This window comes from Lithobates pipiens, unplaced genomic scaffold (assembly GCF_037356315.1).
Source record: "Lithobates pipiens isolate NorthernLeopardFrog02 unplaced genomic scaffold, aLitPip1_a1.2 Scaffold_25, whole genome shotgun sequence".
Classification (NCBI taxonomy): Eukaryota; Metazoa; Chordata; class Amphibia; order Anura; family Ranidae; genus Lithobates; species Lithobates pipiens.
Window position 1 is genome coordinate 112,373,537 of NW_027507787.1, and position 17,839 is coordinate 112,391,375.

Sequence of the window (17,839 nt, forward strand, 5' to 3'; positions counted from 1 at the left end):
ACATGGGTTGGTCACATGGGTTGATGTCACATGGGGACTATGACATCGTAAGGGGGCGGGGTCACCATGTGACCAACCCATGTGACATATACCATGTGACACCGCCCCATTGTCACTATATAAGTGACCGCACAGCGCGGCTCTGGCATTCCGGCCGGAGAGCTCGTCGAGTCAACATCTCCAGGAGAAGAAGAAGAAGAACAAGAAGAAGAACAAGAACGGAAGGCGGCGGCGGCGGCGGCGACGACAGCGGCGACAGAGGACCGGGCCACCGCCTGTAAAAGAGCTACAAGAAGGCGCGGTGGCCCGGCAGAAGAACCGAAGAGGGGGACAAGACCCCCGAAGTCGGGAGAAGAGGCCGGCGGCGGGGAGGAAGAAAGCCGGACTCCTCCGCTAGTAAAAGAGCTACACACAGATAGCGGAGGAGTCCGGCGAGAAGACCCCCGAAGACGGAAGACCCCCGGAGCTGTGCAATAAAATATTTTTTCCCTGTGTTGTGTTTTTTTTTGTACTTTATTTCACAGGTGAATGGGTAGGGGTACATTGTACCCCATACTCATTCACATAGGGTGGGGGGCCGGTATCCGGGGGCCCCCTTCTTAAAGGGGGCTCCCGGATTCCGATAAGCCCCCCGCCCGCAGACCCCGACAACCAACGGCCAGGGTTGTCGGGAAGAGGCCCTTGTCCTCATCAACATGGGGACAAGGTGCTTTGGGGTGGGGGGGCCGCGCGGCCCCCCCTTCCCCAAGGCACCCCCCCATGTTGAGGGCACGCGGCCTGGTACGGCTCAGGAGGGGGGGCGCGCTCGCTCGCCCCCCTTTCCTGGCCGGCCGGGTAGCGTGCTCGGACAAGGGTCTGGTGTGGACTTTGGGGGAACCCCCACGCCGATTTTTTTCGGCGTTGGGGTTCCCCTTTAAGCCCATTCCAGGCGGCGGAGCCCGCGACGTCTCCTTTGCGGGCCCCGCCTACCTGTACACGCGCTCGAAATGGGCGGATTTGCCTCCTTACGTGGGCGAGTCCGTTCATTTCAAAAGTTGAGCGAACTGTTTGCCCAACCTTGTTCGTCAAACAGTCCGCTCGTGTGTGGGCAAGTCCGCTCATGCAAATTTTGAGCGGACTGTTTGCCGAAACTGTTTGACGAACAAGGTTGGGCAAACAGTCCGCGCGTGTGTACGCGGCCTATGGAGTAAAGTATTCCTTCAAACGTCCCCTTCACTAGTATGAACCTGCCCTCTGGATCCCTGTATTCTGAAATGTGTGTGAAGTTACAGTTTTTAGAGAAGAGGATCGCTACCCCCTTGGTTTTTGTAGGGCATTTGCCAGAAAAAACGTGGGGTAGGAAGAGTGGATAAATTTGGGTCTATATCGAATAGGGAAGTGCGTTTCCTGCAACAGGACCACATCAATTTTTAGGGCTCGGTAACGTTCCAAGGCTATTCTCCTCTTCCTGGGGGAATTTAGTCCTTGGACATTGTGTGAAACCAGTCTCAGGTCCCTGTTATTAGGGGATGTGTTAGCCATTAGGACAGAGAGGGGGAGTGATCAACCGAATACTTCCACTTACCCTTGGGGTGTAGACGCTCTGGTCCGATACATCTAGTCTGATCTGGTAGTCGAGTAGATCCCTGGATCCGGAGACTTCACTCGTCGGCGGACACGCTTGGGGAAAGAGAAGGAAAGAACATGAGGGAGGGGAGGGAATGGAGACACAAAAGAACCCCGCCGACCACTGTCGTGGTTAGTTTGGACGATCCTAGGGGACGCCCAAAGGCCCATGTCATAGAGACAGAAACTACCTCTAGGAGATGGGTGAGAGTGCATAAGGACCACCCCGGACCCTAACAAAAAAATAAAGAATCAATGTAAAACTTTTAAACATAACACCATTTTGTTGAAAACAACTATAACCTTCCAGCTGTTGGACCCCAACTATTTCTAGTGTTTATATTCTGTATGAGGAGATAATCCCTCCAAACCCGGCTGGGGTCTCACCCGAGGATCTGTATCCTGAGACCTTGGTGTGGAAAAAGGGAATATGGGGCAAACCCCCCTGATCTGTTGGTCAGAGGATACCCAGTTCCCCCCCCCCCGCCCCCAAACTAACTTAATAAGGATCAGTTGAGTCTAAAAGTAGAGGAAGGGGTACATGGAAATTTGTAGACCATATAACCTGCAAGCACAACGTAAACTTATGCTGGCCGAGGGCCTAGTCATGAAAAGCAGGTCTGTGCGGACCTGGGGGAGATATGCAGTGGAAGGCCCGGGTTGCGGAGCGGGCTGTGGTTCTCTTCCTACACATCCCGGGTGTTGCAAGGGAGATGCTAGTGGAACCCAGATGAAATATTACCCCTGTGGGAGTGGGGGGGGGGGGGCTACCCCACTATACTGCCATGGGGCCCTGTACTGGGAAAACAACAAATGTGTTCAGGAGGGAAAGTATCAAACAAACTGAGAGATGGGAGTATTCCAATCCGTCCAACTAGAGGGCTGTTGCCCGTAGAAATCCACCCTATAACAGGGAGAGTAATGAAGAGTCAGACTTCTCCGCAGTCATCTTTCAGGGGGGGGGGGCTCCTTCTTTGCTCTTCTTGGTGCGACCATTGAGCCAGAGAGGGGAGACTGGGCTGGTCGGGGGGGTCTCTTGGCAGATCCGGCTGAAGATGAGGAGAAGTCCATGGGGATCTCCTGAGAAATCAGCTTCAGATGTAGAAAGAGTTTTTCTCCTTCCATCATGTTGGCAAAAGTGTATGATTTCCCGTTGAGTGAGAACTTCGCTGCAAACGGAAAAGTCCATCGATATTTTATCTCTTGCTGGTTGAGCACAAGCAGAAGTGGTTTGAGAGACCTCCTCTTTTGTATAGTGGAAGGAGCCAGGTCTGCAAATCATTGTATGCGGTGGCCCTGAAATTGTAGGTCTGGTTGCGCTCTGGATTGACGCATTACTTCTTCTTTGATTGCATAATAATGGGGTTTAACAATTATGTCCCGGGGGAGCCATCCTTTCTGGGGGGCCCCAGGGCCCGGTGCACCCTGTCCAGTTCCAGTCGTTGCGGCGGGATCTGCATGGCCAGCTGGGATATAATGTCCCGAACAGTAAGGGGAATGTCAGAAATGGATTCCGGTAGGCCGCGGATTCGAAAGTTGTACCTCCTGGACCTATTCTCAAGGTCGTTGATTCTTGCAATGGCTACGTCTAGTTGTTCCTGAATAGTTTTAATGTGGGCCTCGTTTTGGTTGGTCCTGGAGACCGTGGTGTCCATTTTGTTTTCTATGGCCTCGATTCTGGTTCCCAGATTGGCAAAGTCCGATTTTATGTTATTGGTAATCTGGGTAGCAGTATTAGCCAGCCCTCTTTCAAGTAATTCAGAGAATTTGAACAAAAGATTTGCTTGGAGAGCAGAAATGTCCGTCAGGGAGAAGTATGGAGATGCAGGTCCCTGGGGCTGCGGCGTGGGGGGGCCCTCCGGGCATAGAGGGAAGTCCTCCATGTGTTGGCCTATTAGGGATTCAGTGGATGCTGGTGATGGGGCCTGAGGTGAGCAGGGTTCGCCGGAGGGTTTTTGGAGGCGTTGGGAGCCGCCCTGTGCCACCTGGGAATAGGATAGTGTGGCGGGGGTCAGCACTTGCCTGTGTTCTGGCGGTTTGTCTGTGTAGGCCGCGTGTGGCTGTGCAGCTGAGGTGGATGGCGGCCATCTTGGTACACCCTCTCTCCGCTGAACGCTTGAATTGCAGCCCTAAATCCCATCTGGCGGGGGGGGGGCCAGGCATCTGCTGCTGTTCCTCGTCCCTTCCCACGCTCGGGGGTGTAGCTGCGGGGGCGCTTCGGTAGCTGCGGGGGCGTTATCTGGATCAGCGGTCCGGGGTGGAGCGGAGCTCGTGGCTCAAGCGGCCATGTCGGCGCTCTCTCGCATGCGCTTGGAACAAACAATTTTGAGCATAAATATGCACGCCTACCCAAAACCAGTAAGATCTATAACTACCCACATATTACTAGCAGCAAGAGCAGCAATAATGTACAGGTGTAAGACCATAGAAGCCCCTAGTGTTAGAGAAGTAATAACCAGATTAACCACTTCGCGCCCAGGCCAATTCTGACATTTCTCTCCTACATGTAAAATTCATAATTTTTTTGCTAGAAAATTACATAGAACCCCCAAACATTATATGTTTTTTTAGCAAAGACCCTAGAGAATACAATGGCGGTCGTTGCAACTTTTTTATCTCGCACAGTATTTGCGCAGCAATTTTTCAGAAAAAAAAAAGTTTCATGCTTTAAAAAAAAAAAAAAAACAGTTAAGTTAGCCCAATTTTTGCATAATGTGAAAGAGGAAGATACGCCGAGTAAATAAATACCCAACATGTCACGCTTCAAAATTGCACTCGCTCGTGGAATGGCGCCAAACGTTGGTATTTAAAAATCCCCATAGGTGACACTTTAAATTTTTAATAGGAATATGTTACGATCGGACCTATTTACTGTGAGATATGGCGTCAATAAGACCCCCATATCTCACCTCTAGGCTGGGAAGCCTAAAATAAAAAAATAAAAATAAATCCTGGCTTCCCAGCCAAAATGGCGCCATTAATTTGAATGCAGAGGCCAGGCGTGACGTCATAACATCGCTCCCGGCCTCCGAACGATCATAGACTCCGGGGACAATCTAGTCCGCCAGAAATATCTATGGTAACTTCCGGGGGCCGGCAGATCCTGCGACCGACTAACCGATGGAAGCGGTGAGTCGGTACAAGCACTGGAGGGTGGAGGGAGGGGGGGGCGTAACAGCTGATATGATCGTTCTTATGGTGCAGGAAATCGCCGGCTGAAAACGCCTATATCTGAATGATGTCTGTTGCCTCAGGCATCATTCAGATATACCGCCACAAAGCCCATGACGTCAATAGAAGTAGTATGGGCACCAAGTGGTTAAATAAGATAGCTGAGTATGAGAGGATAATGGCATACAAGGACAACAATGCTTATAAATATGGGTCCAACTGGTCTCCTTGGAGAGCCTTCCTTCTAAGTTCATACCCTCCTTCTGTTAAGCCTTAAACTTTTAAAGGTTTTTATAGAATGTTTAAGAAATGTTATCTTTTGAGCAATGTTCACTATAAGGGCTTAATTGGAATACCTATGTAAAGGTAGTTGACACAGTGACGCTGTCGGGGGGGGGGGGGGGGGTCTGTACCCTGCGGCGCAGAGTGATCTCATAGGGGCGCGCGGGAAAGTCCCCACCTTCCTTCACAGGATATACCAGAGATAAAGATCCATGTTTTAGGAATGAGCCCTACTGTTAAAATGAACTGTAACCATTAATGCATTACACAATTGTTAAACTAAATTTATGCCTGTAAAGTAATAACAGTACAATGTGGAATTGATTATTATTATATTTTTTTTTTTTAAAGCCTATGGCGTGCAAAACACACCCAAAAACTTCCACCCGGTGCCAAAAAAAGTGCACACACCTAAAGAGTGAAACGTGCCACGTGCCACGGGTCTGCTGTCCTCCACTAGGAAGGACCTTACCCTTATCCCCCGGGGCATTAGGCTCCAGATGGGGACCGAGCTACCAAATACATGGCCCATCCAACTGAAGCCGGACGACCGCCTTTCTCCGGAAGGTCTGCCGAAACAGACCCACCCAGGTACTAGGGTAGGGGCTCCCCCGAAAGGAGACCCCCCAAAGAGAGGGCGAACCAAGCCAGAAGGCCTATGTCCACCCTCCCACAAGACGTTCAGGGTTGGCCCGAGGACCGACACCCTACTAGTCGTCACACGTGCAAGTGACAACACAAAACGTGACAAACCACACAAATAAAATAAATAAAAAGTGGGGAAGGGATAGTGAAAAAGGAGAGTGAAAAAGTGGTCATTGTGTAATACTCTGGCCAGGAATCAAAATCAAAAATTCCTCTGGTACTAGCCAAAAGGCCCAGCCCTAGAGGCAGGTGTAAAAAAGCGTGTTTTATAGTGACATGACCAAGGTGCCAGATATCAAAGTGCAAGCACAGTGAATATAAGGCACGCCTGAACTGCCACTTCAGGGGCACATCACCATAGGCTTTTCAACAGAAGCATCCCCCACTCCCCAGCCCAGACCACAGCAGCCCCCACCCCAGCCAGAAAGTCATGGAGATCCAGGAGCTTAGCGAGTGCCCCTTACCATCAGGCCTCACCCTTGCTCCCATCACTCCTACCTAATTACATTCGGGAAGTACAGGCCGTTCCCCCAGTGGGAGAAAGGGGAACCAACGCTCCCTCCCGAAAAACTGACCGGAGCTAAAGCTGCCCCAATCCAGGCCAGAAGGGCAGGGTCCCCTCCCCTGGCGCCGACCAGTGGTTCTCCATCCTCATTAGAATGCTTCCCTTTTGGCTACAAACCGCTCCGGGTTACCTTCACACCAGCAGGTTTTGCATAGCAACCGCCACCCCTGCTCCACCTCGCCGTAGAACAGGGACGGAAGCAAGCGTCACCTCCTGGTAACTGATAAGAACAGATACTACACTTGATCTTAGCCAAAAGGCTGAATTGATGTGTAATTTGCTGCTTACATGTTTAATAAAAATAAGTGAAACAAAAAAGAGGGAAGTATTGATTGTGCAGGAGGACAAGAAGTATAATGTTAGGGAGATATCTGTAGAGTGGAAATCTCGAGACAAATTGTCTCAATCTTATTTTTTAAGTGATTAGAAATCTCCTGAGCAGTGAGTAAGTTAGTGGGTAGAGGTAATGGAGGACGAAGTAGAGTGGTAAAGGTAGAAGAGTGTTGACGGGGACTGCGTGAGAGGGCGTTAATGAGAGTGATAAAATAGGTCTGTTTTGCAGTGTGGAGGCAGGAATGGTATTTTTGGAGCGCAGATGTATATTGGCTGAAATCTTGCTGTGACTTAGTCTTACACCACAGATGCTCAAGAGCGCGTCTGTTTTTTTGGGGCTTCTGGTATTGTCTGTCTGCCAGGGTTGTAGCGGTTGGCACCTGATTCTGTGTGTAGTGAGGGGGACGAAGGTAGACAGAAGTTGCCAAGTTGGGGCAGGACAAGGATGAGATTTTGTCAGAGACAATCTGTAGCAGAAAAAAAGAAGAGAAGGGTTAAGATGGCAAAGGTTTCTACGGGTAATAGTTTGGTAGTTGGAAGGCAAGGAGGAGGAAGATGAGAGAGTGAAACTAATAAGGTTGTGATCAGAGAGAGGAAAAGGAATATTGGAGAGGTTGTGCGGACTGCAAAGGTGGGAGAATATGAAGTCAAGGCAGTTGCCAACAGATTGAGTAGAGGCATGTGTCCATTGTTTTAGGTCAAAAGAGGATGTTAGGCTCAGCAGCTTAGAAGTAGCGTGAGTTTTAAGATTAACAGGGATGTTGAAGTCACCAAGAATGATTGTTGGAATTTCAGAGAGAAAGTAGGGTAGCCAGGCAGAGAGGTCGTCAAGGAAGCTTCATACTGGTCCAGAGGGCGATAGATCACAGCAATTGTCAATGAAGCTGGAGAAAATAGACTAATCCAGTGAGCTTCAAATGAGGAGAGGGACAGAGAGGGAGGTGGATGAAGAACCTGAAAAGTGCTTTGAGGGGGATTGGAGCATTCCAGCACCACCTACTTTACGTCAATTAGGCCTGGGAGAGTGAGTCCACAGTAGGCTACCTTAGGAGAGAGCAGCAGGAGAAGGAAAGTCAGATTCTTTAATCCAGGTCTCAGTAATTGCAAGTAGGTTCAGGGAGTTTGTGATAAATAGGTAATGGACTGTGGTGAGTTTGTTAGAAATAGAGCGGGCATTCCAAAGAGGACAGGAGAAGGGAGGCTGGTTATAGGCAGCAGAGGAATAGAAATTAGATTGTGTGGATTGCGTCTTCTATCAGAGGATGGGGGGTGCTGGGTATGTTGGCCGAAGGTAATTGACATCCCAGTGTCTTGCAGGTTTTATTGGTACGGTATATGGGTTCAAAGTTAGCAGAAGCTGATATGTGCAGTGATAAGGTGAAGACAGGAGTGAGGGTGATATATATAAGATGTGGGGTGGAGAATATGGGTGATAGAGAATTTAAGGAGAGAGGATGCAACCTGTGAGAAGGAAAAGTAGGGAGTGCATGATACAGAGTGGTGAGATTGAGGGGAAGCCTGGATGAGAAATGAAAGAGTTCAATAGAGAATCAGGTCACCTGTAGTCTGTTTAATTTTCTGCATTAGTCTGTTGTGGATTTTCCCTTTGTGCATTCGCTGAACTGCTGAGCCGAAGTGTAATACTTAATCCAATATGAATACTTTATCCAAGATGATAGTTGCCAATGCAATCCTTGCCTTTGCAAGATATATATATATATATATATATATATATATATATATATATATATACATAAAATGTGTGTGTGTGTGTGAAATTACCTGCACTTAATAACCTGCCTAATTTAGCTCAATCTCTCTCCGTCCACGCCAAGTCTACACGTGGCTGCTGTTGGAGGCAGCCTTATATAGTGTGGGGCATGGACTTGGTCCCCCTGAGCCATGATTGTCCGAAGGCACCCTGCCTTTGGCCCATTAATGGCTCTTGCAGCACGCTGTGATTGGCCAAAATATGCAGGTCAGATGCATGCTTTGGCCAATCATCAGACATTGATGCACTGCGAACTCGCAGTGCATTATAGGGCATTCCACGGAGTTTGAATTTCCCGTGAACGCTGAATGGGCGGACGCCTACTGATGATGCATAAATAAGGAAAATCTTGCTCCACTCCCCACACCTTTACAATTAAGTCCTGGTAAGTTGGGGGGGGGGGGGGGGTTGGGGGAGAGCTGGTGGCGTGCAATGTCCCTTTGTTCCCATTTACTATAAAATGATCTTCCCTGGAATTGTTCCAGCAAAATAATACATCGACATCCAAAATTTGACTGCTTTGATTTGAGAGATGAAGCTTTAACTCTCCAAGTAATATGATTAGAATAATTACTACTGCATTAATAATTTATTCAAACATCATATATCTTGTACTTAGTATCTTTTTAATCTTCCTAGATCTTTTCGCTACTCTCAGGATGAAAATGATGAACGCAATTCAGATCGCAATAGCCAGAGCTGTCGGGCTCAGTATCAAAGAGCTCAAGTACGCTTTCTTGCCCACTTTGTGGCTCACTCCCTGGATGGTAGTCATCAGCTGATCTACTTCATGGGTAGCGATTGGCTTTTGGATGTGTCTCCTTTAATAAGAAGCCAAGCTGTCGTCAGAGATCTACGTGTAGCACGTCTAGAGGAGGAAGGGAGTGTTCTTATTGGCCAGCAGCCTGGGGTTACATCTGTTGAGGTAATAAAATGAGTTGAAGTTTGTAAACATGTATATTAGTTCTTCTTCAATCTCATTGTCAGTACAAGTGAAGTATACAACCACCTAATGAAGTAGAATAAAATTATATTGAAATTATAGTTCTCATAAAACATGGTCATGATTATTATTATTTTTTATATATATACATTTAAATGTGTTAATTTAAATTGTATAAATCCAGTAAATAAACTCTCATATACACTTTAGCATGTTAATCTAATGTTTCAAGTCATATTAACCACTTGACCACTGGGCACTTAAACACCCTTAATAACCAGACCAATTTTCAGCTTTCGGTGCTCTCACATTTTGAATGACAATTACTCAGTCATGCAACACTGTACGTGTATGAAATTCTTGTCCCTTTTTTTCACACAAATAGAGCTTTCTTTTGGTGGTATTTAATCACTGCTGGGTTTTTTATTTTTTGTGCTATAAAAGAAAAAAGACCGAAAATTCTGTAAAAAAACAAATTGGTGGATATTATTTGGTCTTTGTGAAAGTTAGTCCACAAGCTATGGTGCCAATATTTGAAAATTGATCACACCTGAAGTACTGACGGCCTATTTCAATTCTTGAGACCCTAACATGCCATAAAAGTACAAATACCCCCCAAATGACCCCTTTTTTGAAAGAAGACATTCCAATGTATTTAGTAAGAGGCATGATGAGTTTTTTGAAGTTGTCATTTTTTTCCCACAATTCTTTACAAAATCAAGATTTTTTTTTTTCACAAAATTGTCATATTATCAGTTTATTTCTCACACACAGCATATGCATACCACAAATTACACCCCAAAACACATTTTGCTATTACTTCCGAGTATGGCGATACCACATGTGTGAGACTTTTACACAGCGTGGCCACATACAGAGGCCCAACATGCAGGGAGCGCCATCAGGCGTTCTGGAGCACCCAGGACAATTCTGACATTTCTCTCCTACATGTAAAAATCATAATTTATATGCTAGAAAATTGCATAGAACCTCAAAACATTATATACATTTTTTTAGCAAAGACCCTAGAGAATACAATGGTGGTCGTTGCAACTTTTTATCTCGTTCGGTATTTGCGCAGCAATTCTTCCAACGTGTTTTTTTTTGGGAAAAAAAACTGTTTTGTGTTTAAAAAAAAATACAAAACGGTAAAGTTAGCCCAATTTTTGCATAATGTGAAAGATGAAGTTATGCTGAGTAAATACCTAACATGTCACTCTTCAAAATTGCACACGCCCGTGGAATAGCACCAAACGTCGCTACTTAAAAATCCCCATAGGCGACGCTTTAAATTTTTTTTACTGGTTACATGCTTTGAGTAAGAGGAGGTCTAGAGCTAGAATTATTGCTCTCGCTCTAACGTTCACAGCGATACCTCACATGTGTGGCTTGAACACTGTTTTCATATGTGGGCGGAACTTACGTATGCGTTCGCTTCTGCATGTGAGCACATGGGGACAGGGACACTTTTAAAAAAAAAAGTTATTGTTCATTTTACTTTATTTTAGTTTGACATTTTTTCCCCAAAAATTTTTTTTTGATCACTTTTATTCCTATTACAAGGAATGTAAACATCCCTTGTAATAGGAATATGGCATGACAGGTCCTCTTTACAGTGAGATATGGGGGCTCAATAAGACCCCACATCTTACCTCTAGGCTGGGAAGCCTGAAAAAAAAAAGATTCTGGCTTTGATCGTATTGGCGAGTCGGTAGAAGCACCGGAGGGCGGGGGGGGGGGGGGGGGGGGGGACGTCTATGGCTGGGTATTGCAGGGTATCACCGAGTATGGCTGAGTATTGCAGAGTATCTCCGATTATGGCTGGGTATCTCCGATTATGGCTGGGTATCTCCGAGTATGGCTGGGTATCTCCCGAGTATGGCTGGGTATTGGCGGGTATTATTGCAGCGTATTGGCGGGTATTGCCAGGGTATTGAGGGGTTAATTTAGGTGAGCAGCGATGTGGGCACTGCAGATGCAGCCCACAGTGCTGCTGACGCCGATCTCTTCTACCTCCGCTGTACCGATCGGTACAGAGAGGGGAGGGAGGTTTGTTTACAACTGATCACTCCGTCATTTGACAGAGCAATCACGTGGTAAACGGCCGCGATGAGCAGGACCCGGCGGTCACGGATGCTCTCGAGTGCGCACCCCAGGGGGCGCGCGAGAACGGAATTCTGGTAGGACGTCATATGACGGCCTCCCAGAGTTAAGAAACCGCCCTGTAGCCATCATTCGGCTATGGGGCGGTTGTTAAGTGGTTAATCTAGGAGGTGACTGAACTTGTTGATGCTGACTGGTCCTGTCTTAAGCCACGCTGGAACCAAGAACATATTTCAGCTTTCCTGAATGGAAAGGTAGCTGCCAAGCAGGTCACCAGCATTAGCTCAACATCCAGGTGATGTGGTTCTCTCACTCAACCAAGAAAGATGGCAAATTGACTTCCTGGTTAAATTGTAAGGAGAAAGACACCCCATGGATAAAAGCAGTCTGGAGTTTTAGGACTATTCTGTTCTGTCCGGGTATAATAAGTGAGGCTCCCTGAGTACAAAGCCTACAGTTCTGCCATCCTTCACAGAGGTTGTATCAACCAGAAAAATTGATTTTTAATACAGCTTACCTGTAAAATCGTTTTCTTTGAGTACATCACAGGACACGGAGCATTTATTCATGACTATCTGGGTTATACGCTACCTCTAGGTGATTGGACACTGGCAACCAATAGCAAGAAGGTTCCTCCCATATAACCCCTCCCATATGGGAATTACCTCAGTTTTGTAGCAAGCAATGAAAGTCCCAGAAAAGAGGGGAGGGATCTCTGTGTCCCATGATGTACTCAAAGAAAACGATTTTACAGGTAAGCTGTATTAAAAATCTGTTTTTCTTTATCATACGTCACAGGACACAGAGCATTTATTCAGGACTATCTGGGATGTCCTAAAGCAATGCACCTGAGGGGAGGGAGATACAGCTTATACAAGTCCCAACTGTCCCCTGGCCCTATAAGGCTGCCTGTTACACGCTGTGACCAAAAACGATCTCCTGTCGAGACATGACATCCACCTGGTAAAATTTGGTGAATGTGTGAACTGAAGACCAAGCAGCTGCCCTGCAGACCTGAGCCATAGACACCCGTCGATGCACTGCCCATGAAGCACTAACCCCTCTAGTGGAATGTGCTCTCAATCTCTAGGTGGATCCCTGTGCCTCAACTCATATGCCTGGATGATAGTCTGGCGAATCCACCTTGAAATAGTTGTAGCTGCCTGTCCTTTTTTAGGACCCTCCGGCAGAATAAAGAGAGAGTCAGTTTTCCTGAAAGGGGCTGACACCCTTAAGTAGGCCCTAATAGCCCTGACTACATCAAGCGAATAAAGCAACCTTTCTTCCTTAGACCTGGTATTTGGAAAAAAGGAGGGCAGAATGATGCCCTGATTTAAATTAAAATTGGAAACTACTTTTGGCAAAAACCTGTGACGAAGGCGCAAGACCACCCTGTCCTGGTGCAGAATCAAGTAAGGCTCTCAGCGTGAAAGGGCGGCCAACTCCGACACTCTTCTGGCCGAGGTTATGTCCACCAAGAAGACTAATTTCCTGGTCAATAGGACTAAAGGAATCTGCTTAATAGGCTAAAAGGGTAGTCTCTGAAGGGCTGATAGCATCAAATTCAAATCCCAGGGGCATAAAGGAGGCTTAACTGGCGGTCTTAGGCGCGTTACTCCCTTAACAAAGGTACGCACCAAAGAATGGGCTGCAATTGGTCTTTGGAAAAAAACAGATAAGGCCGAAATTTGACTCTTAATTGTGCCTAAGGCCAACCGTAAGTGCACTCCTGCCTGAAGAAAAGCAAGGATTTTACCAATTGTATATTTACGAGGGTTTCAACCTTTCCCTTCACACCAGGAAATGTATGATTTCCATACCCTGTAGTAAATGGCTCTAAAGACCGGCTTCCTAGCAGTTATCAAAGTGGACAAGGCTGCATCTCTGACCCCGCCGTCCTTTAATACCCTGGCCTCAATAGCCAGGCCGTCAAATTCAGCGAATCAAAGCAGGATGGAATATGGGACCTTGGGACAACCGATCCGGGCGGAACGGAAGGAACAACAGGTCCCCTACTGCCAATTTCACAATTTCCATGTACCAGGATCTCCTGTGCCAGGCTGGGGCTATCAGGATTACCAGTCTTAGTTCCTCCTGTATCCTGCGTAGCAGATGTGGCAGAATTTGAATTGGAGGAAAGGTGTACAGCAGGGAATACCAGTGCCAAGGAACCACCAATGCGTCCGTCCCGGCTGCAAGAGGATCGTTGGTTCTGGACACAAATTTGTCCAGCTTGGCATTGAACCTGGACGCTAGGAGATCCACATCCAGGGTCCCCCAGTGTTGACAAATCTGGAGAAAGACCTCGGGATGAAGGGACCATTCCCCTGGCAACAATTTTTGGCGACTTAAATAGTCCGCCTGCCAATTGTCCACCCCCGGTCTGAATACTGCCGACGGAAACGACACACCTGACACGCTTAATATGTGATCCACTTCTTTCTGCACCCCTTGGGCTCTTGGTGCCCCCCTGGTGGTTGATATAAGCGACCACTGTGGAATTGTCGATTTGAGCTCGGATCGGAAGACCCTGCAGCCTGGACGTCCAGAAACGCAGAGCTAGCCGGGCTGCCTGAATTTCCAAGAGATTGATTGGCAAGGTCCTTTCTGCTTGAGACCACTGCCCCTGGACTGAAGCTTCTTCTAGAACTGCTCCCCAGCCCAGATGGGTCACAACTTTCCAGGCTACTGGTGGAAAGGATTTTCCGACCTCTAAATTGCTGGTTTTTGACCACCAAAATAGGCTCCGCAGAGTCTGTGGGGACAGAACCATATTATGATCCAAAGTCTGAGCGGTTTTATTCCAGGCTCTTAGAATGTTGTTCTGGAACAACCTTGAGTGGAATTGAGCATAAGGGACTGCGTTGAAAGATGACACCATCTTGCCTAGTAACCTCATACAAAGCCGAACAGATGGTCTTTCTTCTCTTTTCACTCTCCGGACGAGTTCCACTATGGAGTTGATCCTTACAGAGGGTAAGAACACCTTTTCTAGGATGGTGTACAAGTTTAGGCCCAAGTACATCAATACTTGAGTGGGATAAAGGGTTGATTTATTTATATTCAGAATCCAGCCTAGGTGTTGTAAAATCTGAATGGTCCTTAAAGTGGAGGGCCACCTTAAAAAAAAAAAAAAAAAAAAAAAATTTATATTCTTAAAAAAAGAAAAAAAAACATTTGAGAATTTTTTTTTTTTTTTTACCTGGGCAGAAATCCCTGTTGCTAGGCAGTCTTCCTAATCTGCCTTCTTCCTGCTCCTCAGTGATCTTCCTCTTCTCCCCTCCTCCGTGTTGTCTTCTGGGTAATGGGGCGTGCTGTCTTCTGGGAACTGTGTGTTCCCTAACACAGTGCGTTCCATTCACAGAGCGCAGCGTGACTCGCGCATGCGCAGTAGGAAACGGGCAGTGAAGCTGCAAGGCTCCACACCCTGTTTCCCTTAGTGAGGATGACAGCGCTGGGACCCGAGAGCCGAGGGACATGTCGGCCTCGGCGGCCGACATCGCGGGTGCCCTGAAAAGGCAAGTCTCCTTATTAAAAGTCAGCAGCTACTTTTGTTTCAGCTGCTGACTTTTACATTTTTTTTTTTTTTAGGGCTGAAACACCGCTTTAAGATGTTTTGGACCAGAATGGGACGAGATTGATCCTTCAAGAGAAGATCGTCTAGATATCCCACCACAGCAATTCCCTGGGATCTTAGGACCGCCAGCACAGGAGCCAGTATTTTTGTGAAGACCCGAAACGCAGAAACCGTTGATGCGACATGCAGATAGGCACATGAAGGTACGCTTCCTTGATATCTATGGATGCCAAATAATCCTCTTTTCTTAAGGATGTTATCACTGAGTGGGTCAATTCCATACGGAAAGTTCGGACGCTTAGGAAAAGATTGAGAGACTTGAGGTCCAAAATGGGCCTCCCCTCCCCATTTGGTTTCGGCACGGTGAAAAGGTTTGCGTAAAACCCTTTGAACCTTTCCCCGTGCGGGACCTTGATGATTACTCCCTGCTTTCTCCGACGCTCTAAGGCTAGGAGCAGACATTTCCTTTTCTCTGGTTCTACCGGAACCCTTGAGTTCAGGAACCGAGTTGGAGGAAACTCCCAAAACTCTATCTTGTAACCTGAGGTTATAACGGAAATGACCCACTTGTCCTGAACCAGTTTCTCCCAAGCATCCAAAAACAGCGGAAGTCTTCCCCCCCACCCATAAGAGCGGGGGGGCGCCCCTTCACAGGGTAGATTTGGAACTGGGCTTGGTTGGCCTCTGAGTCCAGGTTTTTTTTTGACCCTGCGTTTTTTTTAAAATGGACTGCTGACTGGGAGAAGAACTAAGTCCTGGAGCCCGGGGAATCTTAAAGGAGGGTCATTTATTCTTCCTATTAACAGGGAGCAGGGAGCTTTTCCCACCTGAGATCTTTTGGATATACCTATCCAGATCTTCACCAAACAGCTGCAAGAAGCTTATTGCATGGTGTTTCGGCCGATCAATTCTTTAGCCACAAGACCCTGCGCATATGCACAGACAAAAGTGCACAGCAAGACATCTGCTGGATCGAGCCTTTTAATGCGTCTACTGCAAAGCACAAGGTGCGAGGGAGCTCCGATAATTCCTCTGTAGTTTCTTCTTGACAAGGAAGGCTCCTAACCAATCTTTTAACACGATCCTTTAAGGACTGGCAGATGCCAATAGCTGCTACCGCTGGCTGAACTGCTGAACCAGCTACTGCAAAGGAGGCCTTCAGTAAGGATTCCATCTTTTTATCGGCTGGCTCCTTAAAAACCTGGGCGTTATCCACCGGGCAGGTCAAATGTTTATTCACTGAGGAAATGGCAGCATCTACCAGAGGTGTACCCCACTTCTTCTTGAATTTCTCCTCCATAGGATATAAGAGGGGAAACCTTTTTGGAGACAAATATATCCTGTCAGGATGATCCCAATCTGCGTAGACCACCTGTTCTAATAATGGATACACTGGAAATGCCTGAGAACCCTGCTGAGGTCGAAGAGAACCCAAAGTAGAACAGGAGGGACCAGTCTCCTGAACTGGGGGTAATTTAAACCCAGCTCGAACCATCTCTGTTAGAGATTGGACAAATTATTTTTGGGAATGGGAGGCTGAGAAAGGCTCCTCTGAGATAGACTCCCCCGTTGAGGAGTCTTCAGCTTCTCCTTCTTGCCGATCTTTTGTGACCAGATCCTCTTCCCACTCTGGCTCTGGGTCCCCTGGCCCTGCCTGGTTATTAGAGTCCTGATGCTCAGATGGCGTCACTCGATCGACGCGGTGGGCGTGACATCCATTCGTCCACCGCAAGTGGCTCCAAAATACGGCGCCTGCGCACCTGAAGACCGCCAACCATACGAGGCGAATTACTGCGTCATACCTAAACGGTGCATGCGTATGTTCGTATGGCAGTGGCGCGTGCGCACGTTCGTATGGCACCGGCGTCCCCCCAGAAGGCGCATGCATCAGCGTGCAAATAACACAGCATGGAAACATTCTGTAACAGCTGAGAGAGGACACAGTAACAGAGGGTAACACAGCAATCCCAGAGGGAGTACTCACCAGTCCACGCTACAGGACCTGAAATAACAGGCCCAATCTTCTCCCATCATGGCGGGTAGTGCCACTGTGGACCTTCAAGGACCGGGTCCACACCCTTGGGCTTGTAAACCACCCTTTTGGTTTATCTTGGGCAAACTAATGACCAGAATACCACTATCCAAGGGCCCAGTGTCATATAAGACACATTACAAGAAAAACCTTGTTCTTGCATCGAGTCTTGACTACACTCTGCAAACCCTAAAGACCGTATTTCTTTATCATACATCATGGGAATCATGGGAATCTTTTAGCTTCGTGCCATTCGAACGGATCTGATTATAACGTCCTCACTGGAACGTTTAATTGAAGAAAATTTAAGAGCTTCAACGTTCGTGACCATCACCTGAAAACACTGGTGAAAAAACTGAGGTAATTCCCGTATGGGAGGGGTTATATGGGAGAAACCTTCTTGCTATTGGTTGCCAGTGTCCAATCACCTAGAGGTAGCATATAACCCAGATAGCCATGAATAAATGCTCTGTGTCCCATGATGTATGATAAAGAAATACGGTCTTTAGGGTTTGCAGAGTTTAGTCATTTCTGTAGGATAGAAATGGGGACCATAAGCAAGTTCCGCATAGGGAACAATGGTTTCCTGGGAGGCCTATAACTTCATGCAAGCCTTTTAAGAATTGCATCACTAAAGGGTCAAGGGCTCCTTAACCCCCTGCAAATGCAGACAAGGCTGAACTTTGAGCTTTAAACATATTTGAACCTAGGCCCCTATTCAGCCCCAGTTATAAGAACTGTGGAACCTTGGCTGGTTTAGGTGATAAAGGACTCCAGGCTTTTGTTGTGTGAGATCTTTTTTTTTTTTTTTT

The 17,839-nt window shown here is 47.2% G+C and overlaps 1 protein-coding gene across 2 annotated transcripts in view; it reads left to right on the forward strand.

Moving 5' to 3' along the window:
- The window catches only part of TMEM132A (transmembrane protein 132A), a 408,370-nt gene that overhangs the window by 242,350 nt on the left and 148,181 nt on the right, over nt 1-17,839 (forward strand). For both annotated transcript variants that reach the window (XM_077454804.1, XM_077454805.1), the window contains exon 9: nt 9,012-9,297. In XM_077454804.1, coding sequence (XP_077310930.1) covers nt 9,012-9,297 — 286 coding nt within the window. The remainder of the gene's footprint in view (nt 1-9,011; nt 9,298-17,839) is intronic.